The 15,460-nt window shown below is 48.4% G+C and overlaps 1 protein-coding gene across 1 annotated transcript in view; it reads left to right on the top strand.

Moving 5' to 3' along the window:
- sh2d3ca (SH2 domain containing 3Ca) overlaps positions 1-13,417 on the top strand; it is a 52,322-nt gene extending 38,905 nt beyond the window's left edge. The window contains exons 6-16 of the mRNA XM_056587832.1: positions 2,714-2,863; positions 3,676-3,962; positions 4,181-4,258; positions 5,013-5,140; positions 5,531-5,936; positions 6,093-6,222; positions 7,060-7,175; positions 7,354-7,525; positions 7,676-7,787; positions 8,220-8,426; positions 10,333-13,417. Coding sequence (XP_056443807.1) covers positions 2,714-2,863; positions 3,676-3,962; positions 4,181-4,258; positions 5,013-5,140; positions 5,531-5,936; positions 6,093-6,222; positions 7,060-7,175; positions 7,354-7,525; positions 7,676-7,787; positions 8,220-8,426; positions 10,333-10,508 — 1,962 coding nt within the window. The 3' untranslated portion in view covers positions 10,509-13,417. The remainder of the gene's footprint in view (positions 1-2,713; positions 2,864-3,675; positions 3,963-4,180; positions 4,259-5,012; positions 5,141-5,530; positions 5,937-6,092; positions 6,223-7,059; positions 7,176-7,353; positions 7,526-7,675; positions 7,788-8,219; positions 8,427-10,332) is intronic.
- The last annotated feature ends 2,043 nt before the right edge of the window (positions 13,418-15,460 follow it).

The following is a 15,460-nucleotide window of genomic DNA, read 5'->3' as shown; positions in this document are numbered from 1 at the left end:
AAATCCCCTAGAGAGGTACACAAGCAAACACAATCACACACATACCCTATGAGACACACACACACACACACACACACACACACACACACACACACACACACACACACACACACACACACACACACACACACACACACACACACACACACACACACACACACACACACACAAACCCTAAGAGGAACACATACACACCCACATTGCCCAAGAGGTACACACAAAGACAAACACCATCTCTCTTTATCTCTTTCATCCCCCCTCAATTTCAGATGCAATATAAGTTTATTTATTATGTAAAGAATTGAAATCTTTAACGGTAAAAATTGCTACTAAGATTCACTAAGAATGTGAAGGTAAAAAAAGGAGATGAGCATTGTGCCCGGGCACCCTACCCATCACAAGATAAGGAAAAAATACCAAAAAAGGTTACATCATCATATCTGGGCGAGTAGTTACATAAATTGGAAAAGGATTCAAAGATAATAAAAGGTGGAGAAATACATCTCTGGGCAGATTTATCTTCCTGCATAATCACAGACGACATCTTAATCACCGGAAACACCATTAAGACATAATGACAGGTCCCCAGGCCTCACTGAAGACATGACTGCAGCCTTCTATTTCATGCCCCAGCCGCTCTAGATGGAGTGTTTCACCCACTTATCTAAGCCACAACTCAAAAGCAGCTACTGTATTTAATATCCATTGTTATAAAATCCATTTTCTGGGACAAAACTGTACCTAGATAGACAGCCCAAGTGTCACTACCGGTTATTGTGGCTCGCAAACAACATGACTATCAGTGGGTGTGGATCCCATTTCGTTCTTCAACGCCTGGCGGAACATTTCAAAGACTGAAGAGTAGTGGGAGTATAGCTTTAAGCATGTGAAACACGGATGGGTAAGAGTCCCTTCCTCGCTGTTGCATTGATTGCATGTTGCTCAGACTGTGGGGAACAATCTAACCTTAGAGTGGAGGAGCCGGCTGTGGCCTACTGTAAACTGTCCCAAAGTCATGTCTAGATGGATTGATGGAGCAGCACTGTAAGCCTGCTAGAGATCTTAGTTCGTTCTGAGCTGGGCTGGTGTCTACCTCGTATAAAGGGCCTGGATTTAGAATTAATACTGCACCACCAGATCGGGCCTTGATATTAATTAGGTTGCTAATGCCACATGGGATTGAATGTCTGCATAATTTGGTATGAGTGTTCAAACACGGTATTGCTTTATTTTGTTATCTCTGAAAACATGTACACTTTGGTCACACAAAGAGTCAGAGTCTTAGCCACGAGGTCACGGTCGTCACCAGTTAAGGACATGACCCGAATGTGTCAGAGGTCAGCCCTTTACTGGAAAGTTGCCATGGATACTGCTGATGGACGATATAATGCAGACACACACCCTGATTAAAATGTAGTCTGATGTTTTGGAATCTGTGGTGGAAATTAGCTCAAGAGAATTTTAATAGCCAGCGAATTACAATAATGTATTCCAAAAAACCGACACAATCATCCAAAAATAAATTAGCAGCGAAAACCGCTTGCGTTTTCTTCAACAACACTCACCCCGCGTGCGCACCACGGGTAAGATCTGACTCCACCAAACACGTCGGCGGCCGTCCTCCGACGCAAAGTTTTAGATTTCAAAACACGCGGTGAACATTAATAAATGAACGCCCGTCATCTGTCACGGCTCGGCGGATCGGAGGAGGCGGAAACGGTTGCAAAGCGTTCCCAGCTTGTGATTAGCAGGCACAGGAAGACTGGCAGCTAGGCAGTCAGACAGACAGACAGGCCAGCCCACCTGCGGTGTTGACACACGTGGAGTGGTGGAGATACAGCCATCTTGTCTTGTTCTTTATTATTCTGGATCCTCTTTCTCCGTCACTCCGCCTGTCTCCGTGTTTATGCAGAACAACCATCTGTGAGCGTTCCCTGGCGGCTCATCTGCATAACGTATTCATGTATTCATGGGTTTGCCCTGATGTAAACTTGGGGAACACCCACCCGTTACCCTTTACCATACACACACAGATGTACGCACACTTTTGCGCACGCATACACATACACACATACACGAACACACACAGCTGCCCACACATGCATACACACACACACACACACACACACACACACACACACACACACACACACACACACACACACACACACACACACACACACACACACACACACATGAACGCACACACACATGCAGTTAGAGGTTGGGATGGACCCAATAGATTAAACACCTTAGTGTAATTTTCATGCCGTTTCACCACAAGCTTTCTTCCTGCATGTGTGAAACCAGCAGACACAAAATCTGTTTCCTTTTACATCAGGAACTTTTGTTTAACATTGTGTATATATACTGCCACCTGCTGGCCAGAATCTGCAAGTACAGAATGTATGGTTCCATGTCTAGATTCTCTCATGATCTGTTCCCCTGAAAGGGACAATGCAACTTGGTTTCAATTCATTATGAAAGACAAAGCCAATTACCTTTGTACGTGTTTTAATGTTTTACTGCATATCTAGCCCCAAATGAACGGGCGTTCAAAACATGTTTTGTTTGACAGAAAAATAAACTTGTAATAATACCCTATTAAACCATATTATTGTGTGTGTGTCTGTGTGCCTGCGTGTGCTCGTGCGTGTGTGTGTGTGTGTGTGTGTGTGTGTGTGTGTGTGTGTGTGTGTGTGTGTGAGTGCAGGTGGCTGAGACTGTGGTGCAGCGTAACGGGGACTTCCTGGTGCGGGACTCCCTGACCAGCGTGGGGGACTACGTCCTGACCTGCCGCTGGGACAACGAGGTGCTCCACCTGAAGATCAGCAAGGTGCTGGTCAAGGCCAGTGAGACCAAGGTAGCCCTCTCTCTCTCTCCATCACCGCCGACATCACCTCCACACGCATATACATCTGTATGTTGATAACAACCATGAGTACAAGACATGATCAATATGGTTGATCAAGGATGTTCAGATGTTGCTTTCCTTGGTGCAGCTATTGTACGTATTCCATAATAGATTTTCCCAGCCCTATTTTCCCATTTGGGATTAATAGAGTCTTATGGTCCATTTATAATCACAGAGAAGGAGAATGCTGGCACTGGAACGACTTGACAGCAAGAAATACACTGCTGGGATATGCTGTCAGCTGTTCATAAATAAAGAAAGCTTCTAGGGCTGAAGGATTTGTGTCTGGAAGCAGTATTTTCCCGTAATGAATTAGTTATGATAGCATGTGTGTAATTCTTGGCAGGAATGTGCTGTGTTAGAGTTGTTAAAATCATCCCAGCCTTGCACGAACGGATGCTTACTGGCAGCTGAGGAAATAGTTCTAAAGTTATAAAAATCTATTTTTTGGTGGGGATCAAAACGATGCCGTCTGTTGAGGGAAAGCCTTTTGGATTTTGAGTCTGGGGTTGTATTCTGGTTTTACCCACCCCCCCTTCGTGGGAAAAATGATATAGCTACACCTAGAGCTCCTACTCTAGAGGGTGCTAGAGAGAAAACGTACAGTGAACCTCACTGGACGTTTTCTCTCTAGCACCCTCTAGTGGCTGGTATGTTTTCCCTCTAGCATCCTCTAGCATCCGTGGCACGTTTTGTCTCGAGCATCCTTGGCTGAACCAATCTTCCCATCCGGTCCCCCCCCCCCCCCCCCCCTCCTGCAGGTCCAGTACATGCTGGAGGCTGGGGACGGCTTCGACTCGGTGCAGGAGCTGGTGCGCTTCTACGTGGGCCAGAGGCGGGCCGTGGTCCAGCCAGGCGGGGCCCACATCTACTGCCCCGTCAGCCGCACCCTGCCGCTGCGCTACCTGGAGGCCACCTTCGCCCTGGCCCACGGCAAGCACGCCCACTCGCCGGCCAGCCAGCGCGGCGGCGGCGGCGGCGCCCACATCAAGAGGCGGAGCGTCACCATGACGGACGGCCTGACCACCGAGAGGATGATCTCTCACAGGTGAGCACCGCAGTGTGTGTGTGCGTGTGTGTGTGTGTGTGTGTGTATGGTTGTGTGCGTGTGTGCGGGCGTGTGTGTGTGTGCTGTGTGATCCAATTGATGATCATGTTCTCATCGTCGACCCTCGACCCCTCGTCATCCCCTCATCTTTCATGGTCATATTTCCCATGCATCAGTGATGGTTCTGCTTTACATACTGTACGTTCATTCATATTCAGCGACCCAGACAGCCCCAGTCCAGTCGAAACCCCGGTGACAACGCCGGCTGAGCCGTTGCCTAAGCCCAGCCCGTGCAGGTGGTGTTTCCATGACGACGCCGATGATAACCCTGGGCCCCTTTTGCTTCACTTCACGGCAGCGTGTTTCCCCCCCTGAATGTCACAGACACCAGTGTTACCAAACACACACACCACCACACACACAGCCTCACAGCCATTTCCTCTCCCCCTTCCTCTTCTGTCACCTCACTACCTCTTGGTTAACTTTGTACACATTAATTCACAAGGAGCAGAAAAAAACATGCAAACAGAGGTAACAGGAGTTATTTGCACGGTGCTTTTGTGCTTTTGATTGGCCAATCACTGCTTTACAATAAACTTGTGGTTTGAAAAATTCAATTTGAGTCTCTTCCCTGGAGAAATCTTTGAATTTCGTTTTGCTTTGACGGATGCCCTCAATTAGCAGTTAAATCAATTTGTTTTCTGGTAATTTCTTTCTGCTCCTGTACCTAATCACCAGACAAACATTGAACCCGCAAGCGTGTGTCAATCATTAGAAACACAACACGAAAACACAAAACCCCAGACTCACCACTTCCAGACCAAAGTGTTTCCTCCTTCTCTTCATCCTCTCACCGCCCTTCTCTCCGTCACGCCCTCTAACCTCTTCCTATTCCTCCTCCCGCCCGTTTCCACTCTGAAGTACGGCACTATTAACTCCGCCCCCGTCTCACGAGCTCCGCCCCTCTCTGCTCTGCCACGCCCCTTTCTCCGTGACACACCCCCAGAGTGCTGCTCCTCCAGGACCTAACCAGTGTTCCCTCCTCCGCAGCCCGTCCACCATCCACCACCACAAGGACGCCATGAGGAACTGTGCCATGAGCATGGACCAGATCCAGGAGTACCACTGCCCCCTGTCGCCGGTGGGGGAGACCCCGCTGTCCCCGGCCTACAGCGCCAGTGAGTGGGACCCAACGCAACCCATAGGCACACACTCAGACCCACGCTCACTCTTGAATGTATAAAGAATGGAAGTACATTTTTTTAAATGGCTGTCTCCATTTCTCTCTTTCTCTCTCTCTGTCTCTCTCTCTGTCTCTCTCTCTCTCTCTCTCTCTCTCTCTCTCTCTCTCTCTCTCTCTCTCTCTCTCTCTCTCTCTCCCTCTCTCTCTGCCTCTCTCTCTCTCTGTCTCTCTCTCTGTCTCTCTCTCTCTCTCTCTCTCTCTCTCTCTCTCTCTCTCTCTCTCTCTCTCTCTCTCTCTCTCTCTCTCTCTCTCTCTTTCTCTCTCTCTCTCTCTCCCCCTCCTCTCTCTCTCTCTCCCCCTCTCCCCCCCCCCCCCTCTCCACCAGTCACCAGACACAGAGCCCACTCCAGTGGGCGTGTCCTGGCCGCCATCCCGCCCTCCCCAGTGCTGCGGCGCTCCAGCGACCCTCAGCTCAGCCCCTCGGCCGACGGCAGCCCCCCCCCGGAGCTGCCCCCCCACCACACCTCCCACTCCGCCCACTCCTCCCCCGCCCACCGCGCCGCCTACCCGCCGCACCCCACCCAGGAGACGGGGGGCAGCTACTGTGACCTGCGCCCCTGCCCGGCTGGGGGCGGAGGAGGGGCCGGGGGCGCTCCACCCAAGCCCCCGGCCAAGGGCTACGTGGAGCGGCTGAAGCTGGAGGAGGGGGGGGCCGTGGAGGCCGGCCGGCAGGGGGGGGGGGGGTTCAGCGCCCCGCACATGGAGACGGCGTCCTCCTTCAGACCGTCCAGGTACGCACACACGGAGACACACACACACACACACACACACACAGAAACAAATACACACATCCAAACTAAAAGAAGCATGCGTGTATGCACGCATAAACACACACACAGATATAAAGACAGATACGTGTGTGTGTGTGTGTGTGTGTGTGTGTGCAGGTATGAGTCCAGCCTGATGCCCACTGAGAACAAGCCTCTGGAGATGTCGGTGCTGAAGAGAGTGAAGGAGCTGCTGGCCGAGGTGGACGCACGCACCGCAGCCCGACACATCACCCTGCTGGACTGCAAGGTACACACACACACACACACACACACACACATACACACACACACACACACACACACACACACACACACACACACACACACACACACACACACACACACACACAGAGCCGGCGCTGGCCGTTTCGGCGCCCTAGGCGACTTGTTTGTTGCATTATCCTGCGTACTACGGTAACGGTTTCGGGCGCCCTGGCGATTGCTCCCACGCACCCTCCCTTCTCCGTTTGTTTCGTAGATTTTAATTGACTAATTAAGGGGGCCACCAGAGGGCGCCCCCAACGCATTTGCCGCCCTAGGCAGTCGCCTAGGTCGCCTATGCCGAGCGCCGGCCCTGCACACACACACACACACACACACACACACACACACACACAGACACACACACACACACACACACACACACACACACACACACACACACACACACACACACACACACACACACACACACACACACACACATAAACACGCACAAACACACCGCAGCCAGATGCATCACACTGCTGGATTGCAAGGGATACACACACACACACACACAAATGCACACACACACACACAACTATACACACACACACACACAAAAGTCACGGGCAATCATTGACTCAATAGCAACACAAAGCAACTACAACATGCATGAGCTTAATAATATTACTACTGGGACACGCATGGACTCTTGAACTGCAAGACCAATCCCTGGTTACACAGTGCATGCAAATCAACCTCCATGATGTCATGGATTCACACTACCCTCAGAATCCCTGATGTAATGGGTAGCCCAGAGACCATGATGTAATGGATGGCTCCGACGCCACGATGTAACGCTGGTTCTCTGTCCGCGTAGGTTGCTAGGATACTCGGTGTCTCCGGTGATATGCAAAAGATGATGGGCGTGGCGTCTGGGCTGGAGCTGCTCACTCTGCCCCATGGACACCAGCTGAGACTGGACCTGCTGGAGAGGTACACACACACACACACACACACACACAGACACAGACACAGACACAGACACAGACACAGACACAGACACAGACACAGACACACACCCACACCCACTCAAACAAACCCTTTGACATGCCTCCGTGGCCGTGCCTGTCCCCTGACCCTGCCGGCCCCCGCTCCCCCCCGGCCCCCCCAGGTTCTACACCATGTCCATCATGGTGGCGGTGGACCTGCTGGGCTGCACGGGCAGCACGGAGGAGCGCGCCGCCCTGCTGCACAAGACCATCCAGCTGGCGGCCGAGCTGAAGAGCAACCTGGGCAACATGTTCGGCTTCGCCGCCGTCATGAGGGCCCTGGAGATGCCCCAGGTGAGGAAGAGGAGGAGGAGGAGGAGGATGAGGAGAAAGACATGCTGCCTCGGTGTCTGTTTTTCTTGGTCCACTAATGGCACTTTGGCAGCAACCTTCGTCATCACCATCCAGGTCGTCATCGTGTTCCTTCTCTCCGCCTCGCTCCAGATCTCTCGCTTGGAGCAGACGTGGGTGACCCTCCGCCAGAGGCACACGGAAGGGGCCATTTTGTACGAGAAGAAGCTCAAGCCATTCATGAAGAACATGAACGATTGCCAAGGTAGACCCCCTGGTCCCACACAGTTTTATTCATTCAACCCTCACTTTTTTTATCCGTTTTTTCTTTTTTATTGTCTAAAGCTAGATCAAAGACATATCTCACGTAGAAGCACGTCTTCCGTATTTTTCTTCTTCTTTTTCTTTCTTCTCTGCGTTTTTAGTGCAACAGCATAAAAAGAATATTACGATTTTGAAATAACCGATCAAAAATGAAAGGGCGACCCATTCATTAGAAGGACCATATCCTTCATGACAGGCAGAGACGTGTTTATGAGCCTAAGTGATTTATGTTGACTGGGCTCCTTTTGATTGGGTTCGGGGGGGGTATCAAATATACCCGGTTGGGTCTTAAAAAAAAACAGAATGTAAAAAAGGTATAAGCCCCTTTCACATGAAACAGTGTAAACAGCAGAAAGGTCTTGTGTCCCTCCAGAGAACAGCGCGCTGTCCAACACGGCCTTCCCCCACGTGGTGCCCGTCCTGTCCCTGCTGGAGCGCTCGGTCCCGGCCGGCGACGGCCCCGAGCCCTGGGAGAGCGTGGAGGCCGGCGTGGACGTGGTCATGTGCCACCTGGAGGCGGCCCGCGCCATCGCACACCACGGAGCGCTGTACAGGACCAACGCCGAGGCCCGGCTACAGGGTGAGGGGCCGGCGACACTTAAAGGGCCAGTGAACCCAAAGACCCGTGGGTCATGTGACCATGAACAGAGTAGTGCCAATAACAAGAGAGAAAACAGGTGTTATAAACCTATCATTTTGCCAGTTTCCCCAAAACACTATTTGATAGTCCTACTCGGCTTCAAACACTGCCAAAATTGCATGTTGGTATAGTGGTAGTGTATTCTTTCACAATGCACGTGCAGAGCTCTGTCTGGGCAGCGGTTGATTGCGTTGTCTGAGGGAGGGCTAAGCCTCTTAGGTACTTGTAATGTCACACCGTGGTGTGTGATGCATTTCATACACAACAGCGCTCATTATGACGCTCTTACACAACGACGGTACTAAGTATCACTAAGTTGCCGTTGGTCTTAACATACCCCCTGCCCTCCTAGAACTCTCCTCCCTAAATGTAATTGTCTGTGATAGTGTTCGGATTTGCAGTTGAAACAGTGGGTTCACTTGCTCTTTAATAATTAATTCTCTTTTTATATGATTTTGAATAGAATATTGTGAATATGATATATTTTATGGGATTAATAATGAGTGTATTATTAAGTTCAGCCTTTTGGAATATGCAGTGTATAAAACGTATAATTTCACTCTGTATATGTTCATGGATGGCGATATCGGATGTGTGTGTGTGTGTGTGTGTGTGTGTGTGTGTGTGTGTGTGTGTGTGTGTGTGTGTGTGTGTGTGTGTGTGTGTGTGTGTGTGTGTGTGTGTGTGTGTGTGTGTGTGTGTGTGTTCTGTTATGTTCACTCTATTGATCGCACATTGGTTCTGTCTGGGGCCGTTTAGCACGGTATTGAAAGCGTGTCAATATCTATTACGAGTTGCTCCTGCCCCGTCCTCTGCTCTCTTCCTCCATGACCTCAGACCCCCGGACCTTGACAGGCTCTCAGGGACGTTCCCGGGCGGTTTATTATTGCATGCAGATATGAGGGTTTTCTTGATTTTCCAATGTATTCCCAGAGAACCGGCCTGAAAGGAGTAAAAATCCATGGGCTAATTAGAAAGTCAACAGGTCGATTAGAATATCGATATGAAACAGAGAAAGAGGCCGAGTGTGACGAATTGTTCTTTATTTCTTCTCATCACGTTGGCAATTTTTTATCTAAAGTACTACAGGTTACTTTTGAACCTTCTTCACTATTTAACCTTCGCTTCTCTCCCCTCCTCTCATCTCCTCCCCTTTCCTCTTCTACACCGTCCTCTCCCCTCCTCTCCTCTCACCTGTCTTTCCTCTCCTTCTCTCCTCTCCTCTCCACCACTCTCCTCTTCTCCACTCTCCCACCTCTCTTTATCTCTCCTCTCCTTCTCTCCTCTCTTCTCCTCCCCATCTATCCTCTCCTCTCCCCTCCTGCCCTCCCCTCCTCTCCTCTCCCCTCCTCCTCTCCTCTCCTCTCCTCTCCTCTCCTCTCCTCTCCTCTCCTCTCCTCTCCCCTCCTCCCGTCCCCTCCTCCCCTCTCCTCCTCTCCTCCTCCCCGCTCCCCTCCCTCCTCCCCTCCCCTCTCCTCTCCTCTCCCCTCTCCTCTCCTCTCCTCTCCTCTCCCCTCCCCTCCCCTCACCCCCCCCCCCCCCCTGCCCTCCCCTCCTCCTCTCCTCTCCTCTCCTCCCCTCCTCCTCTCCTCTCCTCCCCTCTCCCCTCCCTCCTCCCCTCCCCTCCCCTCCCCTCTCCTCTCCCCTCCCCTCCCCTCCCCTCCCCTCCCCTCCCCTCCCCTCCCCTCCTCCTCTCCTCTCCTCCCCTCTCCCCTCCCTCCTCCCCTCCCCTCCCCTCTCCTCTCCTCTCCTCTCCTCTCCTCTCCTCTCCTCTCCTCTCCTCCCCTCCCCACCCCCCCCCCCCCCCCTCCCCCCCTCCCCTCCCCCTCTCCTCTCCTCTCCTCAGGCTTCCAGGAGAGGCCTGATGTTCTGGAGATCTTCCAGACCGAGTTCCAGATGCGTCTGCTGTGGGGGAGCCGCGGCTCGGAGGGCAGCCAATCAGAGCGCTACGAGAAGTTTGACAAGGTCCTCACCGCCCTATCACACAAGCTAGAGCCACCCGTACGGCAGAGCGAGCTATAGCACCTACCCACCACCACACCACGGCCCCCAAGCCCCATCGCTATCAACACCCCCCCCCCCATCTATACCCTATCAATCATTGTAGTAAGGTCCTGCTTTGCATTGCAGCAAATGATGCGGAAGAGTCCACGGTGAACACACGCGGGGGGAGGAGAACCAAGAGGCAGCTAAAAAAGTGACATTGTAGTGAGGACTCTGGGAAACGCAGCACGGGCCCCTGCTGTCCGGCTGGGTATTCCCATCCAGGAATAACCCACTTTTTGTTCCACCATGCAAACTAAGACACGGGAGGGGGGACTGAGCAGAGAGGACTCAGGGGGACACGGGAGACCCCGAGAAGAAGGGCCCCCAAAGGGCTTCGCCGAGCTAGAGAGTTTTTGCCTTTTCGCCACAACAAACACACACCTTTTCCTTTGGATGACTGTGGTCACAGCAGCACTGTAGCAGAGACAATGGCGGTATCATTTCCAACATCACTCGTTTTAGGATGTCGTGTCGGTGACGCGTGTGTGCGTGTGTGTGCATGTGTGAGTGCATGTGTGCACATTCCTTTCTTTTTGTATGCATCATTCAGTGTTTTCCTTTGGGGTTATTTATTTGTTTTCACAGGTAATACCGATACCGTGGGTCTGCTGGTTGTGCGCTCCAGGTAGCCAGGCCATTAATATTGTTCAGTCGAGTGTATCCGCCATTACAGAACTCATTACCTCCCAGTGAAACTGCATCAGGCATGCGTTCAACATGTATTATCCAGCATTGAGACATTTATAGAACTAATGCAGCAACTTCCAATACGAGGGCTTGTGCGTTTTGAGACTGAATATCCCGGAGGATCACGTGAGTTCACCTCTGTTGTAGCGGAAAAACAAAATGGAGTGATTCTGCGTTTGGTTTCAGCGGTTTGAGTGGTTTGTGTTGCACACGCACTGTAGCCTAGCGATAGAGAGAGAGATACACGAGCACTGTTGATTGCGAGAATGTTTTGTTATATTGTCAAAGCAATATTTCACTTTCACATACAACCATTTAATCCTTGGGGATAATATGCTTGGTAATAAATGATTGACCTTGGTTATACAAAAGAATAAAATGGTGAAATGAATATCGTAACATTTACCCTCACTGTTGATAATAATAATAATCAGAACATATTACAGGTAAAATGTATGACACTGTACGCTAGTAATAAAGTGAAGTATACTCTTAAGTAATAAAATGAAGTTTACTCAATAGTCGCAAAGTGAAGTATTGCTTTATATGCATTGAGATGGGGGATGTTACTAACAGTGAACAAAGGACTCTTGATCACATTAATGATTTTTTTTTTACGTTTTTTATTAATAATTCTGTTTTCATAATTTTTTTCTATCTCAAAATGTGAATGACAAGCATTACCCAAATATACAAAGTGAAAACCAGAGTTCAATCCAAAGCTGGAACATGAGTGTTGATAGATTGGTTGTGTCACATTTCCGATAAGGTAATAGAATGGATATGGCGATGTAATTGTATCATTATCAGTGTATTCAAGGTGATCAATGATTGACCAATAAGAATGCTGTACGTGTCTATGGGCCTGATGGTTTCAACCAATCAGGGAGGAGGGCTGCAACCCGTCTAGAGCAACGATTAGTCTGCCTTTCTATACCGTACAGCTTCCACTTTTTATACCAAATTACTAATCAATAGACTGATCAATAAGATCAACTCATTTCACTAGGTGTCATAATGATTAGCCTTTACATTAGTCATTTCACAATGTCTAGTTTTTGTCACTTCACAAGTGCGAATGTTCACCTAGATGCATGATGGAGAGATCAACTCCAGCTCATCACAGCTGATTTACACTGCACTTGTGATGTCACAAAGGGATATATTTAGATCCGTCCTGTAATGACTCATCACCATGACACCTCAGAGAAAGGTTACCTCCTACAGTAGATGCTGTTTAATAGGAACAGACTTTGTCTAAATGCTTGCATATTTGGAATTGTAAAACTGATTGGCTTTCACTGGCTTTAAATATTTAATTTATTTCCACCTGATGGAAACCGAGTTCTAGAACCTTCCAGGGGGGCTGTTTTTCAACGGGAGAAAAAGCGAACCATGTGAAATTGAAAATGATTGTGTACACCGGCAAACGCACGCTAGTGTGTGTCAAGAGACCACTTAGATCCCTACTGGTTTAGGATCAAGGACAATAACAATGTAGATGATGATGATGAGGATGATGAAGGGTAAGATGGCGGTAATGATTTGTGGTACCTTCATGTGTCGTCTCAATGAATGCTGTACAGGAATGTTTTCATGATGTGTTTAATAACTTGCTGTACAGAGACGATCGTCTGGGATGAACCTAAACCGGAAAAAGGACAAAAAAGATTTGTGAATCGTTCCTTGATTTTATTGGAGTTTTTTTATGTACTGTACACAGCAGTCACCTCTTCTTTTTTTTATTAAAATGATTGCTTGTGTCAATGAGTTGGACTCCTTGTTCGGACTGAAGTGAACTTGTGCCCATGTAATAGCATGTAGGCCTACAAATACAACATTGCAATTGGAAGGTTATACAGGATCAGATATTGGAATAAGTTCATATTAAATAAAGTAATGCTTATTGGTGTGAAGTAATTATTAGGGTTGATTTGTCTATTTTCACTGTGTTTATTCCTTCACAGAAAATTAAACCGTAAAGACTTCGACTGGTATAGATTATCCAGTAGGGATAAACCGGTAGTGTCGAGCATGCGATGCATGACGGTGTCCATTGTGGGGTGCTGTTTTACCATAAGAACCAAGCACCTAAACGTAATTACAGACGGTCCAAATATTTCGTTATCGCGGTAATACTTATTTATAATCCTACATTTAAAATACAATCTTGCATTCCATGAGTCTTATGTGTAATAGTCACCGCCGTTCAAACAGAAATGTAATGTATAATAATATCAAATGTAATAATATCAAAAGACGATAACGGGCCTACTCATTTCTGTTGGGCTTTTCAGAAAGATATAAAGTGACAGATCAATATGTTTTTGTAAGATTTCTATATAATTGAGAGGGAATTTGGTGTCACCGCAGTGAAATAAACGGAGCACAAGAGAGACACTAACAATTGCGAGAATATCAATTAAAGTTGAAAGGGACATTTTTTCTGTGTCATTTTATCTGCAGGTCTGTGGCTCTCAGACTCAGATCGGCCCTGTTAATGTTCATCGGTCATGTTAATGTTGCTCCCAGACAATCCAGCAAGAGCCTTGAAAGTAATCAATACAATCTGAAAAAAATCCATTCTTAAGACAGTTGAGGGAGAGCCAAAGACTGAAGGGAATGTGAGAAGCACAGACATGTTAAGTCACATCTAGTGATTTAATTTATTCATTAATAGGAGCCTTTTTTCTATTTGAAAGTTATCTCACCTTGACTGGTAAAGCTAATTCGAGGTACTACCACCAGGTGGCGTGATCCCTCTTTGAGACGGGTTTATAGGTTTATGCGGATCCTAATTTGTGTCCGTCTCAGACAATGACAAACTCCTTCAACGCTTCTACTGGTCTCAAATAAATGAACGTCATCAACCTGGTCCAAGCCCGCTTTTACCTCCCCTACATGAGAGATTAGTCCCCCTGGTAAAAGACTATACTGGTCTTATAAGAAGAGAGGGTTTCCAGAGGCACACCCATGGCCTAGCGTTTTTTTTAAAGAGTGGTTCGATGGGGTGAGTATAGGCTTTTAGTTTGCACATAAAATGGTCACTATGTTTGTGATGGGTTGTATCAACGGTGAACAAAATAACGTTTTCCTTATTATCTTTGCTGGATAGCATCTATCATGAAACCCTTCAGCTATAAACCACTATACCTCCAAGAAAAATACATCACAACTTTTATAACATGTGAACCCTCCACTGGCCTCCATCGAATGTTGGCTCCACTGGGGTCACGTCATCTACAAACAGCCAATAGGAATAACACATTTGTAACATTGTATAGGCCTACGTCTCTGTTTTACACTAATGCCTCCCCTGAGGTTATTTTGCGCCCCCCAGGGGAGAAGGGGCACAGCACTTTCCAAACCAGTATTCAACTGATCTGTAAGTAATGTAATAGACTAAGCTTAAATTAAATCAGAAAGATCTTTAATATATTTAATTAATTAGGATTGGAATGGGAAATACTAAATGCTGATGAGGCCAAACAACTTTATTTATCAGGGCCTGCAAGTGAAAAAGATAAACATATTGGCAGGAAGCAATATCATGACACAGAACAGAACCAAACGGCATAAGTGGATTCCAGGACACATTTCTCCATAAATTTCCTCCCTTCTCTGTCTTCCTCCCGTACAGTTCCATAGGCGTATCGTGTCATGGCTGTGAACACTAAGAGGATTCTCTTTGCCTAGTATCCTGTCACATGTTAATTTCACCTCTTTACATGGTAACCTAGAACCCAATCTCCCAAGTCTGCCAGCGCAACAACCATCCAGCTAGCTAGCTAGCCGTGCAAGCCAACATCCGTTAACCCTTAATCTCTCTCGCTCGCTCGCTCTCTCTCTCTCTCTCTCTCTCTCTCTCTCTCTCTCTCTCTCTCTCTCTCTCTCTCTCTCTCTCTCTCTCTCTCTCTCTCTCTCTCTCTCTCTCCTCTCTCTCTCTCTCTCTCTCTCTCTCTCTCTCTCTCTCTCTCTCTCTCTCTCTCTCTCTCTCTCCTCTCTCTCTCTCTCTCTCTCTCTCTCTCTCTCTCTCTCTCTCTCTCTCTCTCTCTCTCTCTCTCTCTCTCTCTCTCTCTCTCTCTCTCTCTCCTTTGGCGCTTTCATAGCTAATCCATTGTGTTGTTCATTGTCATCTGATCATGTGTGACCTGGACGGTTCCTCAGCCTATCAGGGAGCCAACGTGTTTGTGATGCCTATCTATGGAGAGACAAAAGCCATGCTCTGTGAGCGGGGAGAT

The sequence above is a fragment of the Gadus chalcogrammus genome, chromosome 4, assembly GCF_026213295.1.
Source record: "Gadus chalcogrammus isolate NIFS_2021 chromosome 4, NIFS_Gcha_1.0, whole genome shotgun sequence".
NCBI classification, from domain to species: domain Eukaryota; kingdom Metazoa; phylum Chordata; class Actinopteri; order Gadiformes; family Gadidae; genus Gadus; species Gadus chalcogrammus.
Note: the sequence above shows the minus strand (reverse complement) of the source record. Positions and strands in the feature narration are given on the sequence as shown.